Source organism: Triticum dicoccoides, chromosome 2A (assembly GCF_002162155.2).
Source record: "Triticum dicoccoides isolate Atlit2015 ecotype Zavitan chromosome 2A, WEW_v2.0, whole genome shotgun sequence".
NCBI lineage: Eukaryota > Viridiplantae > Streptophyta > Magnoliopsida > Poales > Poaceae > Triticum > Triticum dicoccoides.
The window spans coordinates 133,508,977-133,528,403 of NC_041382.1; the positions used below are offsets into that span (position 1 = coordinate 133,508,977).

A 19,427-nucleotide genomic window follows, 5' to 3' on the forward strand; every position below is an offset into this window, starting at 1 on the left:
CCATTTCCCGCGGCGATGGCGACGGAGCGACGATGAGAGGTTGCCGTGCCGGCGGCGAGCTGCGACAGCAGGCTGTCTCCCTTCAAATCCTCAACCTATACACTGTTAATAGAAGCTGCGCTAACTGGCTCGGGTAGATTTCCCAATAAAAGGTTCGCCCCGGCTCTTTCGCAATCCTGGCTCCACAGCTTCTGCCCTCAAGTGTTCATTATTATGCAAAGCTAGGCCACATTTCTGTTGTACTCCCTCTGTCCCAAAATAGACTTTATACTAACTTTGTACTAAAATTAGTACAAAGTTGAGTCACTTATTTTGGGACGGAGGGAGTAGTAGTGAGTACTGGCAAGGAGATTTTTCCTATAAGATGCCTAGGTTTTTTTCCATCCGACTGCATATAATTTACCCTTGATGCCTAAATTGCAATATTTGTGCTCCCAGCTTCATCTGGCCCTAGTTGTAATGTCATATTTTGTCAGGAGCAATGGTGGATATACTCTGAACCGTGCCCTGCTGAAAACATCTGTGTACAAATTAATTCTGCTGAAATAATATCCTTCTATGTTTGCATGATTTAAGTCCTCATTGTGGATGTAGCTGCTCTCTAACAATAAACACGCTATATCTGCCGTTTTTTCCCTTCATGTTTGAGTCCTTTTTTTTTTGCTACAGACAGATTTCCACTGTTGTTCCCTTCTTTAAATGTTATTCCTTGTTGGGTGCTTTTAATCAGGTACAATGGTTCCCGGCAATTTAATCCTGCACCATATGTTTTGAAAACAGAAAGCTTCGATTTGTTGCTCTAAGTGAGCCTTGACACTGAGGATAACAGTTACAACGTTTTTTTTTTTGCAGGAAATTTTCATGTAACTTGTCCTATTATTTCCTGGGTGGTCCTCACCGTTAACTTTTCAAGGAAGTTTGCTCCATGAAGTACAAAAGTAGTGGACATTCTTCCTTCTTCGGCTTATGCTGTCAGTATAAGGAGGGGATTGGCGGCCCTCCTCTATGCACCGAGCAGTGCTAAGTTTCATGCGTCAAGCCCTTGTGAAAAGAAGCTACCCTCCGGCATTGCGACTTTACTCTGTGGCTTGTTGCTTGAAGAGCTTAGATCATCAAGAACCTGCTGGAAGCTTCTTTTGCAGCGAGTATAAAAACCAGTGCCTTCCTCCCTTGATCACACTAGCAGTTCGTACATCAAACTGGAGCAAGGCCAGGAAAATTACCTTCAGGGAGTGTGTGAAGTTATATGAGATATCCCGGTCAGTTGGGCTGTTTGCATTGCTTATGCAACCCTTCTTGCCGCGAAGAATCAGAGAGATCCGGTGCTTCATGCGGAGCATTGTTGATTACTGTGGAAGTGCCGGCCCAGAGTTGTTTGAGTTGGCACCTATGTTGGTCAGTAATTTGGGTGGGTCAATGACATTACTACAAGTTCATGCTACAGTCATTCGGGTTTTTGTAGAGTTGTCAATGTTTGAGGATGCTCTTCTCACTTACATTGAGGCCAAGAAGGTTGGAGTTGAGCTGCAGTTGTGCAACTTCCTGCTGAAGTGTTTAGTGGAGAGGAATCAAATCATGTCTGCGAGGAGTTTGTTTGATGACATGAATACTTCTGGTCCGTCACCAAATGTGTACTCTTATTCAGTTTTGATGAGTGCTTATACACATGGAGATAGGTTATGCTTGGAGGAAGCTTTTGAGCTTCTATGTGAAATGGAAATGAAAGGCGTGAAACCGAATGCGGTAACCTATGGCACTTACCTCTATGGGCTTTGCCGTACCAGACATGTGTCATCTGCATGGAACTTTCTTCAAATGCTTTGTCAGAGAGGCTACCCTCGCAACAGTTATTGTTACAATGCTGTGATTCATGGTTTCTGTCATGAGGAACAGGTTCAGAAAGCCATGGAGGTGTTTGATGGGATGAAGAAGGGTGGGTTTATCCCAGATGCCCATAGCTATAGTATATTAGTTGATGGGTTATGTAAGCAAGGGGATCTATTGGCAGGCTATGACGTGCTTGTCGAAATGGTAAGAAATGGGATTGCTCCTACTCTGGTCAGTTATACTTCACTTTTGCATGGTCTTTGCAGAGCTGGAAAGGTTGAATTGGCATTTGACCTGTTTAGGAGGCTCAAAGAACAAGGTGTCAAGCATGACCACATAGTTTACAGCATTTTTCTTGATGGTTGTTGCCAACATTTTGATCTAGAGGTTGTGTATGATCTTTGGAAGAACATGGTTCATCATAATTTTATTCCAGATGCTTACAACTATACTAGTCTGATATATGCATTCTGTAGACATAGTTACCTCAAAGAAGCATTGGGAGTATTCGAACTCATGTTTGAGAAGGGAATAAGCCCGAACATTCTGACATGCACCATTCTAGTTGACAGTTTCAGCAAAGAAGGGATGATCGATGAAGCCCTCCTATTCCTGGACAAAGTACGCCAGCTTGGAATTGTTCCCAACCTTTGTATGTACAGAGTTATCATAAATGGTCTGTGCAAGGTCAACAAATGCGATGATGTGTGGGCCTTTTTCGCAGACATGATAAAAAGAGGCTGCGTTCCAGATACTTACATTTATAGTATTATTATTGATGGCTGTGTGAAAGCACTGAAATTTCATGAGGCTTTCAGATTGTTTCATAAAATGTTGGATGAGGGTACAAAGCCTAATATATTCACATATACTAGCCTAATAAATGGTCTTTGCCATAATGACAGACTTCCTGAAGCTGTGACATTGTTTAAGCATATGATTTGGGAAGGATTGACACCAGACAGGATTTTGTATACATCTCTTATTGATTGTTATTGTAAGCGTTCAAACATGAAGGCAGCTTTGGAAATTTTTAGAGAGATGGAGAAAGGGGGTTTATCAGCAGATGCTTTTGTCTATACTTGTTTAATTGGTGGGTTTAGTAAAGTGCTTGCGATGGATGGTGCGCAGTGGTTGATGGAAGAAATGATAAATAAGGGGCTTTCACCTACTGTAGTAACTTATACAGATATCATAGTTGGATACTGCAAAACTGGAGATGAGAAGAAAGCTCATATGATGTATAACAGTATGCTCCAGGCAGGCATTACACTGGATGACAAGCTGAGTAGTATATTGGGATTTGGCAATGATGGAGATAGTTTTCAGGACTCCCAGGAAGAGAAGGATATATCATAAGTTTTCATATTGAGCTCTATGAACTTTGTGAATAACTACTTTCAACAATTCACTGGTGGTGGAAAGGGAGAGCAGTTGAATAACTTGGTATACAGTGAGCAGCTCTCAGCGCTTGTAGCGAGCTTGTACAAGTGATACTAGAATTGCGATGTTTTTGTGTATCAAAGTGGCCTAAAGACATAAGCTCATTCAGTCTATCCACGTGTTCCTTCAGTTTTCTTATTTGATAGTCAACTGACAAGCATTTTCATTGAGCTGAAGGCAGAGAGCAGCCGTGATTGATGAGATCTGGCATACAGCATGTCATTACAGACCCAGGATCAGATCTAGACTGGTGTCCGTGTGTCAAGTGAACAGTGCTGTGCAGCATCTAGGCAATCTCAGAGATGTATATGATAACCTACAGTTCACCAGGTTTGCAGCTGTTATATTGTTTTCCTCTTGAAATGGTATATTGGTATTACACCATGCTGCAGGGAAATGTTCTGCACCTAGAATATCTTAAGCTAATAGGTCGTTGTATGAGTTGGTGAGTTTCATACATACCTTTGTTGTTTAATGAAATCAGAGCACCTTTGGACCCTCTTTGTACGCATACTGATTTGTACATCTGTTTTCCCGTTGAAAGTTTAGGTGGATTTAGTTTTAGTTTGGTAAATTGAGCAAAATATAGTCCAAAAACGACAAAAAATTAATAAAAAGATATAAAGAACAGTGTAAGTATGTATTTGTTACCTTTTCCGCATCCTTCTGGTGCATGTATTCCAAGTTTACTTCTTGTCCATCATTTCAATACCATTCAATGTTTCTATCTCTACTGGGTTAGTTTTTGCATGTACAAGCATTCAAAATTTGCAGCAATATTTCTGACGAAAATTGTTGGATTGCATCTTCCTTTGGACGATTGAGTTGCTTGTGTTAATATCCGCCAATGCTTTCATCAGGGTTTCGTGTTACATGGACTTCTGTGGATGAACATATCAAAAACGATCTTGATCTTCAGAGTACCGCTCAAGAGGAAGAGGTAGCAGATTCTGCTCAGAATTCTACATCATATTCCAGCAAGTTTCCATCTCGTTGGTGATACTTAAATGGTGCTAATGTGCCTGGTGCAGGCTATTATACTTCTAGCAGAAAGCATGAGAGAAGGCACTCGGCGTGCTCTGAATAGAATTGCGCAGTTGAGGCTGAGAAACTTGTATGTTGCTTCATATTCCTCTTTCCCTTCAGCATCACACTTTCTTTATATCATGTATTTTATTGTGTGATAGAAAAATCATATAGTTTTGGTCTCTGTCTGTGTTCACATTCATATTGCCATGTACTCCTTCCATTCCTAAATATTTGTCTTTTTAGAGATTTCAAATGGACTACCACATACGAATGTATATAGACATATTTTAGAGTGTAGATTCACTCATTTTGCTCCATATGTAGTCACTTGTTGAAATCTCTAGAAAGACAAGTATTTAGGAACGGAGGGAGTACTGAAGTATAACAATTCACAGGTTCAATTTTTTGAACTAAAACCACGACAAGAATTATGGAACGTAGGGAGTACATAACAATTCATGTCACAAGACACAAGTGAATGCTGTCAGCTTTCCACAGTTGAACTAAGCCGCATGATTGGGGGAATCAAATTTGTATTAACAGATGTAAATCTAATAACAAGAGTGTTTGGTTGATTGATTCCATTAATTCTGTAAACAATTGAGGGGTGGAATCTTCCTTTCTAAAACTTTGAATTTCATGGGTACATTTTAATCATTTTGTTTGTTACTCTTCATGGCTACTATTTATTTCAAGAGCCAAAACATCATTATTGCCACCTGTATCTGACCATTTGAAAAGAGAATACTGTTCTTTTATATAGTGCAGCCCCGTACATGAATATGACATGCTATTTCGCAAGAGAACGTGCACATCAATTACTGTTAGATTTAGGTTTAACTTCATTACCTATCCTAAGCTAGTGCACCTATATGAAACTCTAGTGGAAGTGTTGGGTCATTACCATAGTTGAAAAGCAGAGTCCCATGGTTGTGCGCCTCCCAGCAGCGAGGAGTTGGTCAACAGACATGCAGGATGCCTGCGGCACAACCTTGCGGTGGCCGGTGGTGGTGGATGGTCTTCGCCTCTCTAAGCTAGGTATAATGTGTTTCTTTTGCACCGTGCCGATGTACTCCTATGTCAGTATAATAGGACTTATGTTTCTTTTGGGCCTATGTCCCGGTGAATCTCCATACAAGTAATGCATGAGTCATCACCAAGATCACTTGTGTCATAATTGGGAGATAGGAAAACTCTTGGTTGGTGGGAATTTGATGGTGAATTTACTCCTACCCCCCTCCTAGAATTAAGGTACCATTGTCTGAATGCTCATCTTAGTTCATATTTGAATTATTTAGACAACATGATTTATGTTACCTTTCTTTCATGACAAAACCTTCTAGTTTAGCCACGTAAAACATTCTTAATGAAGTCAAAATTAAAACATGCCATGATGATAACACAAACATCATCAATTGCTTAGTCGATACAAGAGAAGAGATGTCATTACGATCAATATATTCTTTCTTTATTACACGCCTCGCTACAAGTATTCGTTTGAACCTTTTGAGATTTTCCTCATGAGTCATGTTTGATTTTCCAAAGCCATTTGCACCCTACCATTTTAACTCGTTTAGAAAACTCTATTAAGTTCCATACATCAGTAGAGCCCATAGTCTTCATTCTACATGACAAAAGACCACTAACATTTAATGCAGAGGCTCAACACTAGGTGTTGTATTGGGATTTCATAGTCCTCGTTCCACATGATGAATATGAAAAAAGATTTCATGGATATTCAGTACGTAAGATCGCTTCTCCTCAACATTTGTGTTCCTAGGCTCCGGCTCCCATGAGCACATTATTTTTGTAGAACATATATCATGCTCCAGAGTGTAATGTCTTAACAAGTACATATTTTTATTCTAATCCGCATTACTATTGGATAGAAAATGGAGAAGAACTTAACAAAGCATGGCACATGATTATAACATCATTGATCAGAATTATAATCATAAGCCACATGGTACATTAGTGCCATGATTGACATAGATTTGCAAAGTTGCCACTTTAGAACTAATGTGTGCTTCAGATGTCATAAGGGAGCAAGTATACATAGTCATTGGTTAAAACCAGATCAGTCTCGGAATCCCGGTTACCAGACATTTCGACAATGGTAAAACAAGATCAGCAAAGCCACCCGGATTTGCCGACAAATCCCGATAGGAGCTGCACATATCTCGTTCTCAGGGCACACCGGATTGTCCAAGATTCCAGTAGGCCAGCCCAGAGTTGCCCCTGGTGGCCACCAGCGGCTGACAAGTTGGACCAACACTCAGAGAAGCACTGGCCCGGGGGTTTAAAATAAAGATGACCCCTGAGTCTGCAGAACCCAAGGGAAAAAGGCTTAGGTAGCAAACCAAGGTTGGGCCTTGCTGGAGGAGTTTTATTCAAGGTGAACTGTCAAGGGGTTCCCATTATAACCCAACCGCGTAAGGAACGCAAAATCAAGGAACATAACACCGGTATGACGGAAACTAGGGCGGCAAGAGTGGAACAAAACACCAGGCATAAGGCCGAGCCTTCCACCCTTTACCAAGTATATAGATGCATTAAAGTAAACAAGATATAATAATAATGATATCCCAAACGATAACCATGTTCCAACATGGAACAAACTTCATCTTCACCTGCAACTAGCAATGCTATAAGAGGGGTTGAGCAAAGCGGTAACATAGCCAAACAACGGTTTGCTAGGAAAGGTGGGTTAGAGGCTTGACATGGCAATATGGGAGGCATGATATAGCAAGTGGTAGGTATCGCGGCATAGCAAAAGAGCGAGCAACTAGCAAGCAAAGATAGAAGTGATTTCGAGGGTATGGTCATCTTGCCTGAGATCCCGCAAGGAAGAAGAACGAGTCCATGAAGAAGACAAATGGACGTAGTCGAACGAATCCTCACAAACGCGACGTTATCGGAACTAACCTGAAGAAGCAACACCGGAAAGAAGCAAACAACCCTCACATAAGCATGGCATGATGCACAACCAAGTATAATGCATGTCCGGTTTAATGAAGCATGACATGGCAAAGTGAACAAACAACACTACAAATTAAGTGGAGCTCAATATGCAACGAGTTGCATATTGACGGAACACCACATTCACGTTATTTAGTTCGATCTCGTTTATGTACCCAACAATATTAAATGTTGATTAACATGGCAAGAGGTGAAGCAAATGAAAACTACCTATCTAGGCAAGTTTAAATGAGGCCGGAACAACAAACAACAAGTCTAGAAAATCCTCATGTGCATATTAATGGATTTGGTACTGTTCTGCCCTAAACACAATTTTAGGGTTGTTAAACATGCAAAGTGATGCCACCATGTTAAACTAGGCATTTTTCTACCCCATTTACATATAAAGTTTATTAAATTTGGAGCTATGGTTATTTAGTTATGAATTAAAGTATTTTAGCATGGCAATTAAGCAAATACATGCAAACAACAGTTTAAACATTTCAAACATGCATGAAAGTTGGATATTGTGAAACTAGATAAAATTCTAGTCAAGTTACATATATAAATCGTTTTAATCTGATGCACCATTTGTGAGTTATTAAATGCATGATCTAGGGGGACTATTCTGTAAAACTGCCAAACACTGGATAAATAGGAAATTCGTCCAGAACTGAAAAAAAACGTGTCGGGCCGGATCTGTTCTCACCATGGGCCTCATGGGCCGGTGGTGGAGCTGGGCTGGACGCGGAGTGGAGAGGGAGGATGGCGCTGGGCCTTGGCGCAGCTGCGGTTGCGGCCTGGGCCGGTTAGCGGGGCCCACGCGGCCCATGTGCGCGCGAGCGGCCGAGGAGGTTTGCGAGCTGGGCGCTCGTCCTCCTCGCGCACGGGAAAACAGCGGCGACGGCTGTAGGTGGGCGGCGGCAGGGGAGCGACTCCGGCGAGCGGAGGACACTGGGAACGGAGCGCGGGTGGCCGAATCTGGCGCTTCTCAGCCGGATCTGGCCGCGGCGGCGGGGCACGGAGAGCTAGGGGAGGCGCGGCGCGGAACCTGCAGGAAAGAGAGAGAGCTTGAGATCAGAGAGAGAAAGAGACACGAAGAAAAGGAAGGGAGCAGGGAGCGGCGGCTAGCCTGGTGGTCGCCGGCGGGACCAAGTCCGACGAGGCGGGGTTCTAGCGAGGCGGCGGCGATGCTCGGGAGCTGGGCGGCGCGAACAAGGAGGCGATGGGACGTGCGGCGGTGCAGGACGCGGGCGCCTCGGGCCTAGATCGGCCCGGGGCGGGCCTCGGATGGGCCTGGCAGGGCCACGACGAAGTGGGGCGCGGAGAGGACGCGTGGCGCCTTCCTGTTGGCTGTGGGCGTCTGCGTGGTGGCGGCTGGCCACTAGGACGGCGCCAAGTGGCGGAGGCGATGTGGCCGAGCACGGAAAACGAAGCAGAGGGGAGAGGCGGCGGCGGCTGAGGGTTAGGGGTAGGTGGATTGGGTCTAGGTTGCCCAAAATGGCAAGATGGGGTCTATATATAGGGAAGGTTTAGGGTTAGGGGGATTAGGAGGGGTTTTTGGACCCTCGGATCGAGATCGATCGGTTTCGGACGCGAGGAGGGGTTTTAGATGGGCTGTCGGTGGGGACAGTGGGCTGTGTAGAGAGGAGGTGGTCTGCGAGGAAAGAGGAGGAATGCAACCCGGCACGGTTTCTGGAGACTGAAAATGTCCGACGAAAAGACCGGCTACTATTGCCGCTATAATTTAACGGTTGGGCTATCAAACGAGCTCCGAATGCGCTGAAACTTGGCAGTCGGTCTACTGACAACATAACAACTCCGCACGCCAACTATCATCTCATTCCGAGAACATTTCCTGGCCACTTATAAAATAATATTTCGGACATGCCGCAGGCGCGTGCGAGTGTGGTTGGGCTCAGAACGGACAACGGAGAGGACGGGGAGACCTGGACGGATGCAAGTTTTGAAAACATGACGATGCAATGCGGATGATGACATGGCAAGATGCAACACGCAAACGAATGACATGGCAACAACAACGAATAACTGGAAGACACATGGCGCAACGGTCTCGGGGCGTTACATCAACACTCTAGCCAAATTGATTTCATCCTCTCAAGAAGAGAAGATAGGCGTGCGTGCCTAGACAAGGTGATACCTGGAGAGAGTGTTGTCCCTCAGCATAAGCTTGTGATTGCTGATTTCCACTTTCGGTTTCGTGTCCAGCGGGATAAGCGTGCCACAGTCGCTAGAACAAAGTGGTGGAAGCTCAAGGGGGAGGTAGCTCATGCGTTCAAGGAGAGGGTCATTAAGGAGGGCCCTTGGGAGGAAGGAGGGGATACGGACAATATGTGGATGGAGATGGCGACTTGCATTCGTAAGGTGGCCTATGCGAGTAATAACAGGTCAATTGTGTTAACAAAGCTATTGACACTATTAATGTTGTGGAAAATAGACCAAGATTAAACATGGGATGTTTGTCTTATAAGTTTTGCAGTTCATCTTGCTAAAGGCTTACCACTGACCCTTCCATGGTTATGTTGTCAGGCATAGGTCCAGAGATCCTTTTGATTGCAGTCAAATAAACCAATTCCCATAAAGTATTATGCTTTTCATTTCAAGATATGGTACTGTAAGTACTGAGGTTCAGTGACATTTCTTTTGTCATTGCAATACTTTATTTTGGTCTGTTATTTCTATTGAGAGTTGGCCTATGATGTTTGCTTGTTAACCTTACGCTAAAGGGGTAGAATGTTAAAACTGATCTCCTGGTATAGCAAACTGAGAGAAAGTGGGGGAGAAATGTCTCTTCCCCTACGCACATGTGTGATCCTGGCACCCAAAACCAAAATTGGTTTCAGTCCCTTAGCGTCTCTGGCGCGCATGCACAAACACGTTTTATGGGTTAAACCCCCTATACTCCTAACTACCGATCCTAAAACATAGGTAAGGAGGTTTGAATGGTCATATGCCCCACCAGCCAACAAAGATGGTAGTGTTGGCGACGCCCTACATGACTGTCAGTCTTGCTGCTTCCTCTTCCCTAAAAATCTCAACTCCTTCTCGTGAGTGCCCGATCTCTGATTATGTTTTAGGTGTTCTAATCATGAGATTAAGATCCAAGCACATCAATTCATGTCTCTCATATTGTTTACTTCATTTTTTTGGCTGTCCAGTGGCAATCAGCACCTTGAAAATGTGGTTAACCAACAGTTACTTGTACTACTTTGTATAGTGAAGATGGAACAATAGGTCATTTGTTCTTGCAAATGATATATAACGAACAATTACTTCTCACCAGGAAAAGAATATCTACAAAAGGTTTACTAGGATAGCCTCATCTCCAAAATAATTGAGCACAAATCCTCTAGGTGGAATAACTATAATATATTCAGAGCTTTGCACTAACAAATGTTGCCTCCATCTTGAACTGTTTCTAGTCTAAGTATCTACTTGTACATAGCTTTAGAATGATGACGTATAAAAAGGGCAGAAGAACATCACTTTGTGATGAGACACCAAAAGCGTGATATCCGTGGATATGCTCCGGAATAAACCATGAACTGGGAACTGGTTAGGCTTCAGGGCCATCCTTTATATGGGAGGGAATATATATTTGGAGTATTATCTTAAAGGAAAAAATATATATTATGTCAATTGAGCGGTTCTGCATGTTTATATGGTACACTGTTTTCTTTTTCAAGGCTTGTTGGTACCATGCTTGCAGAACAACATTTTGCAGTTTTGGATATATTCTTTTTTTAGAAATATGTTCTTCTGTGGGCAGTAGCAACTAGCAAATATTCCTGGTTGGTTTTGGTTTGGTAGTTCAACATGAATTCCATTCTTCTTTTCATTTTGGTTTTCGTCATGTTCACTAAAAATATTGAATATCTCCCCCCAAAGCATCATCACAAAAAAGAAAGAAGGAAAATTGGAGCCCTTAGGGCTCTATCCATTAATTAAGAAAAAAATTGAATTACCCAATTAATCAGTGGAAAACCAGGCCACTATTGAACACCCATATATAACAATTTAGTTGGAAGTAAGTTGCCTGAAAATTGAATTTGGATCAGTGTTGGGAAGAAAGAAGAAGGCGCAACATAGCATCAAGGTCGCCGCCGACAGCATTGGGGCGAGCATAGCGAGTACGCTCGCCCTGGGGACATCGGCAAGGCCTTGACCAGGAACGAGCCATAGCCCTGGCGACTTCAAAGGTTAACGGTTCGGGGTGCGGGAGGGGAGGGGAGGGGATGCAGGTTCATTGGATATAAAAAAAAAATCTGATGGTCACCTACTTAGAGGGATGGCGGGGAGGTGGCCATTCACGACGACGAGGCTGACACGGGCGGCCATGGGTCATTTGGGGAAAACGATGAACAGTGGCGGGCGCCGGGCGGGAGGTGGTGGTAGAAGGCCGTCTGATCTTTCGCTTTAGAGTCTACTCCCTCCGTTCGGAATTACTTGTCTTGAAAATAAATGTATCTAGAACTAAAATACGTCTAGATATATCTATTTTCGCGACAAGTAATTCCGAACGGAGGGAGTAGATCGGACGGTCCAGGAAAAATCGACTGGCCCAACTTTTCGTCCAGTGCCACTATCCAGCCCCCATCTGTAATCCATGTTGGATTGAACGGGATAAAATACCACTCGGTGAGGGGAGAGTGCCTCTCACGCGAAGCTTATAACGCCATAAAATATTCTGGACCCGTTCCTCTCTCGGAAGGAATAGGATCATCCGGCAGCCCACCACTGAAGCACCTAAGAAACTGTCGGATTTCATTTCGAAGGAAACACCCACACCCACCCCACCGGAGACTAGTCTAGAGTGAGCTTGAGAAAACATGAAAATAATCAAGGCGAGGCGAGGCGAGGCCGCCACATAACTCCGAGGCCAACAAGAAGAGAAGATCCTGTGGAATCTCCCTCTCGTCGCCCCTCCTTTACGTGCGAACGCGACTATACAATTCAATTCAATTCGAGCAGTGCAGTGCCCCCGTTCTGCTGGGGAACAAAAGTCGCTGCTGCACCCACGGTTTCCCTGCGGGAATATGCTCCTTGTGTGATCCGGATTCCAGTCACCACTCTTTCTCTATCCGTCCTCCCAGGACCAATGACCGCTCCTCTCTCTCATCCCCGCCACACAAAATCGCTACGTCCACACCCTACTTCGTCCCCTCTAACTTGGGTTTCCAACCAGGCACTCAATAAATAAATAAATAATCTAAGTTCAATGTTTTTTTAGACGGTGCATAAGCCTTCAACAGTTTCTGTTTTTCCCTAACTAGTGCATAAGCCTTTGCCAGTTTGCGCATGAGAGTGCCCATAAAAATTCCTACTATTTTTTGTGAAAATTTTATAATGTAACTGTAACTGTAAGGTTAAACATCTAAATACCGAAGTTTTACAAAAATCATCAGTACAAGCATGTCAGGCGCACTTGCACAAAATGATCCGCCCATAAGCTCAAAGTTGCTATGTATTTCGATAGAGCCCGCAAAGTTTCAAACAATTTTTACGAAAATTGTATGGTGTAAACATGAGGTTGAATAGTTAAATATCGAAGTTTGTGGGACTCAATTGCACGAAATGATCCGCCAATATGCCCAGAGTTGCTCCTCAATACCTAAACAACGCTACTCATAAAAATTTCAAACTACTTTGTGGAAAATTTATAGTCTGGACACAAGGTATAAATTTAAATACTGACGCGTTATGAAACCTACTACTTGTCTGGTTCGGCCTACCGATAAGCTCAAAGTAGCTTCTTTGTACGCGGACAATGGTGGTCAAATTTCAGATGATTTCAAGTGAATTCTCTGTGCTAATACAAGGTTCAGATTCTAAACATCGGGATTTCATGGAGATAGTATCTTCCATTTTCATGCGACATCCATACATAAATATTTGAATTGGAATTTTTAAAATCAAATTCAAATTCAATCAAAGTATTATGAAATCGTTTTTTTAGGGTAAAAAATTGATTGTACAAAATTTAACTCTTGAGAGACAAACGAGGTACAAAGTGATATTAAATTTTAAGCTAGTGAGCAGACAGAAGGTTCTCAGCCACCGGGTGCCCATAGCGCGGCCTCACGCACATCGCCCCACGCCTCACGCCCCTTGCCACGCTTAGCATATGCCGGTAAATATTCCAAGAACGTCCCCGTCCTCTTCCTCCCCAACCGCTTACCTCACTAACCACGTACGTACGGTAGCCGCGCCTATATTACCAGCACTCGTCGCCGCTTCACCCCTCATTAATCCATCAACACCACCGCTTGCCCCCCTTCATGTTGTTGCATTGCCCTCGGGGAGACGAGGTCATTAGTTGATCACCAGCAGTCGATCGGTTGGGGATCAATCGAACAGAAGGCAGTCGGTGATCTCTTGATTGATTTGGACGCCATGAAATTCGGAAAGTGGCTCAAGCGGCAGATCGAGCAGAGCCTCCCGGCGTGGAAGGACGAGTTCCTGAGCTACAACGAGCTCAAGCCCGTCATCGGCGCCGTCTCGCCGGCCGAGTTCGTCGCCCGCCTCGACGTTGAGATCGAGAAGATCAACGCCTTCTTCATCGAGCAGGAGGAGTTCTTCATCATCACACACCGGGTACGTATATGCGCTGATCACTGTCCAGACCCGATGGCTTCGCTTGCCCTGCGAATTTCTCTGACGGTCTGTGCGTTCTTGGTGGTGTGTGTGCGAGCAGGAGTTGCAGGGGGCGATCAGGAGCGCGCTGGAGAGGAAGCCGGCGGTGCCGGCGTCGGCGCACGAGGCGGAGATCGCGGCGATCCGGAGGGAGATCGTCAACTTCCACGGCGAGATGGTGCTGCTGCTCAACTACAGCAGCGTCAACTACATCGGCCTGGCCAAGATCCTCAAGAAGTACGACAAGCGCACGGGCGCCGGGATCCGGCTCGCCGTGATCGAGACCGTGCTGGTGCAGCCCTTCTTCACGGCGGAGGCGGTGTCCCTGATGGTGAGGGAGTGCGAGGCCATGATGGAGGCGGTGTTCCCCACGGCGCCCGGCGAGGGGCAGGCGGCGGCGCGGCGGGACCGCGAGGCCCTGGTCGCCGCGGAGCAGAGGATCTTCCGCAACACCGTGTCGGCGCTCCTGGCCATGCAGGACGTGCGCAGCGGCAGCTCCACGCGCGGCCGCCACTCGCTGCCGCCGCTCAACCTGCCGGACTCGGACTGGCTCCGCTCCTTCTAGCCGCCGCCCCCCATTCCCCGTCCAATGGCCCCCGCCGGCCTCTTCTTGGTGGTCTCCCCAGCCACCACAGCCACAGCCCACAGATATGTAATTGGCTATCTGTAGTTTCTAACTTCTTTTTTGTCTCCTTTTCTTTTTACCACATGCTGGTGTAAGAATTAAGATGGTAACAAGATGTGAGCATACAAATTCATACTCCTGTGCATTATGCTCCTAAATCTTTGTCGGGACACTGACCGAGCGTCAAATCTAGTTGAGTTTCTGCTTAAATATGGTTGAGTGCGTCGTAGAAAATTAAATCTAATTCAAACTGATGCCCAAGAAAAATTATGGTTCTAATTTTCTAAGAAACAAACTAGCAATTCTTTCAGCTCCTGGCTCCTGATGAGTCCAGAGGCCAAGGCAAAACGTCCAACAGAAATTGATCGTTCCCCAACGGTTATACTGTTTCAGAATTTTCAGACCAATCGCGAGTTAATCCATTAGTCTGAGGCTGATAATGCTATGTGACTGGATCAAGCAAATCGACACCGAGGGCTCATATGTTTAGAGAAACAATTCCGTCAGACTCGAGCTACGCAAGATGATTCCTTCGCCGGAACGAATATACCTTTGATATTGTAGCGAAGCGGCCAAAAGACCGCATCAAAAGCGACGAAGATAAACTATTTATTGTCAATGTGCACAGCCTACGGTTTTGGTTGGAGATTCAGCAGCTTGTTGTCATAAAATTGTTGCAGCGAGTAAGAGCAGGTTTCATAGTCCGCGCCGTTCTCTTTGTTTTTATCGATTCTTTCTTCCTCTCATGTTGGAAGATGAGAGGTACATTCTTGCTCAGGATCGATGGTAGGTAGTAGGTGCAAAGGAAGATGGACTGAATTTGCAAGGCAATTCCGAATTTCTAAATATTCCTCCAAAATGCTAAAACTCGAACAATGAGATAGCAAGCCGAGTCTGTTCGTAAATCTCAAGATAATATGCCGGCTCAAGCTTCCGAAGGTGCTTACAGGGATAGGGTGTGCATATGTGTTCATAGTATGAGTGTATGCACGTGTGTACGAGCGCTTGCATCTGTACTGTGTTTAAAAAAATAAGAGCCATGCATTTTAGAATGCGCGGCCACCTCTGGTGGTGCATGACAAATCAAATTGATTCCTGCATAAGAAGGAAGAAGCATGTCCAGAAAGTATTCAACCGAAAGAAGCCGCATCCGGTGCAGCCGTGGTAATCAGCTCAAGCTGTTAGAACCCTGATTTTTATTTTTCTTGTGTGTGTGGGAAGAACCCTGATGTTCTTCATGCTGCTTCATTACCGAGCTAGTCACTCGATTGAGATTTGGTTAAGTTTTAGTCGACTGAGATGTAAACACACCCTAGTGCAAAACATGAATGAGTAATTTTTTAGCATGAAGAAGCTGCATTGCTCAACAAATCAACAGCGAGCGAGCAAATCATTCATTCAGTTGTAGCCTCGTGGCTCCTGATGGGCCAAGAGGCCAGGGCAAAAACGTCGGACGTTGATAGCTGGTGTGACATGATCTGCTCAAACGGCCATGCTGTTTTCAGAATCTTGAGATCACACGAGTCAACCCACCATTCAGTCAGAAGTCCACAATCTCCATCGCGAAGATGATAAGACCTCATGGCGGGGTGATAATGAAAACAGCTCGACGCGCAGGGTTTATGTGATTAGAGAAATATTTCTGTCAAACTCGAACCACGCAAGCGCAAGATGATTCCTTCGACGAAACGAATATGCCGTAATAATGTCGCGAACCAGCCACAAGGCGACATCAATAGTCGTTAACAGTATCTGTTTTCAAGATTGCCCTACTACTAAGAACCTAAGACTATTATACGAGGCTTTGCCGGTTTTCATTACAAAATGGTTGCGATTAGTAAGAAGAGGTTACAATAATAATACAATAATACATCAATATTCCTCACGCACAGCACGCATCTGGCATCTCCTCTGTTCCCCTCGTTGGAAGATGAGAGGAATATCCTTGTTCTAGATTGATGGCACATGATGATGAAGTGAAGTAAAGCCCACGTATTTGCCGAAGGACGAACACAGGATATCCCTCGGAAATGCCAAAACTCCAACAAGGAGAACGCCAAGTTGCATCTACATACAGGTCCACATACATTTGAAAGGGACGCAGAGAGTTGATGGATGGCAGTTTTATACGAGGAAAACTGTCGGTGAGAGTGAGACGGCGCCAGGCACAGCAGGCCCCGGCGATTAGTCTTTGCTTATTACTACTGCCTAGACGATGACAGCAGATGCATCGCACAATGCCACCTCCGTTTTTGAATTTGTTTCTCTAGAGAAGGGATTAAAATGGTGGCGCCACCACATACGAAGCAGATTTTGGTGAAAATTAGTCATAAACTGGAGATTTTTAAAGAATACAGTTCTGACATGACTTTCCGAGATACCTGAAATTTTGGAAATTTGCCCCAATCCAAAATTTTAAACTTGAAAAGGGGGCGCAAAACATGCCAACATCTGTGGAAAGTGATGGAGATAATGGGTTCTTCCCCGCAAAAAAGAGAGAGAGAGAGAGATAATGGGTTCTTACATCACTGGACAAGCATCCCGACCCAGCAAAAACCGGGCATAAGTAAAGAAAAATGGAAAGAAAAATATAAGCAGTTCCTAGAGCTTGCATTGGTTAATTTGGATTTCTAACCTAGACAGTTCTTTGTGTTCTTTTCCTCTATTTTCTCTATGCCATTGTAGCACACTTGATTATTATTTTACCGATAATTACCGTAGAACAATTGTTCTACTGTCCAGGGCTTAAAAAGGGACCCTAGTAGATAGCGACCATTCACTGTGGGGCATGGCAATTGCGAACAGTTTTTATGTTAGATTCTTGGAAAAATTCTTATTTTGTTCGTGAATACGCACGAAGCATATCATTGCATTGATGGAGGGTAGAAAATACAAAAGTGGCGATCCCCGTTATGCGTACGCTAGAAGGCGCATACGAGGGCGCGCTCGAGCAGTAGAGGAGGGGTTGCTCAGCCCCTTACAGTTTGGTTGTCAGGTTACATGAATGATTGTGTTAAGCCCTCTAGCATCGGTTTCCGCCCGGTACGAGCTTCCTTCTAGATGGTTGTTTGCACCAGTTGGGTATGCAATGTTGGGAAACGTATTAGAAAAAAATCGTCCTACGACCAGCTAGAAACACTATGAAGATGCAATAATGGTTTAGATAGAATCGTTACGAACTCCCGAGTTGCAACGAAAGAAGACAAGTCGGAGTAGTTCGTACTTGAAGTCCCTCAAACCATTCACGAACAGAAGACCGAGGAGGCTCCAAAACTTGTGTCTACAAGAGCCAAATCCTCATTGGTATCAGAGCAAGGTCGATTTGAAGTTGTGATTGCCCCGGGGTGGTGATCGTACTTGCGCCTCGAGGTAGGCGATATAGTTGCTGGGTGATGCAGCGACGAGGAGGATCGGGCGATCGTCGTTCGGCGGAGCGAGGAGGGAGACGGCGGGCTGCCGTTGGCAAGACGGTGGAAGATTATTGTTGATGGGAGCGGTGGTGCCGAGGTGCAGTGCCGGAAAGTCATCAAGATCGTCGTTCGCGGGAGTTAGAGTCAAGAAGTCGTGCAGGTTAGCACGGTCGGTCGATCGTCGTCGTGTCAGCGTCGTCTTGTCCAAGTGTTCGTCTCTGTGAGGAGGCGTTGTCTATGTGTCTCGACGAGAGAATCAAGTTCAACTATATGGGGGCGGTAAACCAGTGAAGGTGAGTTTCTTCAATGAGAAAGAAAAGCAATAAAGAGAAAAAAAAAGCAATAAAGAGAGAAAAAAATAAGGGCACGACATGCGCCTTTGGCTATCAGTTTTTTATGCACGTGTGTTCGTCGTGTCTTGATGTGATCAATGTTGAGGGCAAAAGAATATATATGTTGGAGGAAGGGGGTATAAACCAAAAATTCATTCTTACCATTCTGTTATTTTGTAAATTCGGTAAGCAAAGATGCAAACCGAGAAAGACACCTCAAAACAGGAAACCGAAAATTCGGTTGACCCTTTTCGGTTTGGTAATCGGTTTATACTGTATTTGCGAAATGTGTCACCAAATTAGCTTTGTGGCTAGCTTCCTTTGGGGCCGCGCTCTATATAGACTAGCTATCCACCTCCTTGTACATGGCTAGGCGAGGTGGGACTAAAAATGTGCCAACGAACTAGATTAAACCTCCAATTCAAGTGCCCCGATGTCTTGCTGCCAGCCGAGACCAAAGGAACCCTCACTGAAGGGGCAGTCAGAGATGGCCGACCCATATGCACGGGATGCCACAACTGTGTTTTTTTTACATTTTCTTTCTTCCGTTTTTGCTTTATTTTTTTATTTTTCTGTATACATATATGTCCTGAATATAAATATTACAAAAAAATCTATAAAAACATTTGAAAAATGTTGATCAAGTATTTGAAAAATGTTAAGGGCATATAGAGAAAATATTTATCACGTATACAAAAAACAAAGTGTATCATTTTTATCATATATTAAAAAATGTAAATCAAGGCATTTAAAAAATTGTTGAATAAGTATTTGAAAAATGTTAAATGTGTATAAAACAAATGTTGATCATGTATTAAAAAATGATGAAAAAATTGATCATGTATATAAAAATGTTAATTAAGCATTTGAAAAATATTGAACATATATTTGAAAGATATTAATCAAATATTTAAAAATATATTAAATGTGTACAGTAAAAATGTTGACCATGTTTTAAAAACTGATGACAAAAGTTGATCATGTATATAAAAATATTAATCAAGCATTTAAAAAATGAAATATGTATGTGGCAGGCCACATCTTTTTGTCAAAACTGACTCCTTGGCCCTTCGATCCCGATCGAATCGTAACGCTCGTCCTCTGTTTTTTCTCAGTGTTGATTGGATCCCTCCTCTCCTTCCTCATCCC

At 44.1% G+C, this 19,427-nt stretch overlaps 2 protein-coding genes across 2 annotated transcripts; both read left to right on the forward strand.

The window, feature by feature from the left end:
• The first annotated feature begins 9 nt into the window (after positions 1 to 9).
• LOC119353806 (pentatricopeptide repeat-containing protein At1g63330-like) lies at positions 10 to 4,478 on the forward strand. The gene is made up of 4 exons (XM_037620486.1): positions 10 to 152; positions 853 to 3,600; positions 4,131 to 4,210; positions 4,302 to 4,478. Exon 2 carries the CDS (start codon positions 1,006 to 1,008, stop codon positions 3,184 to 3,186), a length of 2,181 nt encoding a protein of 726 aa, XP_037476383.1. The 5' UTR covers positions 10 to 152; positions 853 to 1,005; the 3' UTR covers positions 3,187 to 3,600; positions 4,131 to 4,210; positions 4,302 to 4,478.
• A 7,340-nt stretch (positions 4,479 to 11,818) lies between these two features.
• LOC119353808 (SPX domain-containing protein 6-like) lies at positions 11,819 to 14,677 on the forward strand. The gene is made up of 2 exons (XM_037620487.1): positions 11,819 to 13,872; positions 13,973 to 14,677. Exons 1-2 carry the CDS (start codon positions 13,672 to 13,674, stop codon positions 14,474 to 14,476), a joined length of 705 nt encoding a protein of 234 aa, XP_037476384.1. The 5' UTR covers positions 11,819 to 13,671; the 3' UTR covers positions 14,477 to 14,677.
• Positions 14,678 to 19,427: the final 4,750 nt, after the last annotated feature.

What these genes read in the sequence shown, in the direction of transcription:
- LOC119353808 (XM_037620487.1), top strand. Translation starts at nt 13,672, where the DNA reads ATGAAATTCGGAAAGTGGCTCAAGCGGCAGATCGAGCAGAGCCTCCCG. An exon ending in TCTTCATCATCACACACCGG is followed by an intron (nt 13,873 to 13,972) that starts GTACGTATATGC and finishes GTGTGCGAGCAG; the next exon opens with GAGTTGCAGGGGGCGATCAG.
- LOC119353806 (XM_037620486.1), top strand. Translation starts at nt 1,006, where the DNA reads ATGCACCGAGCAGTGCTAAGTTTCATGCGTCAAGCCCTTGTGAAAAGA.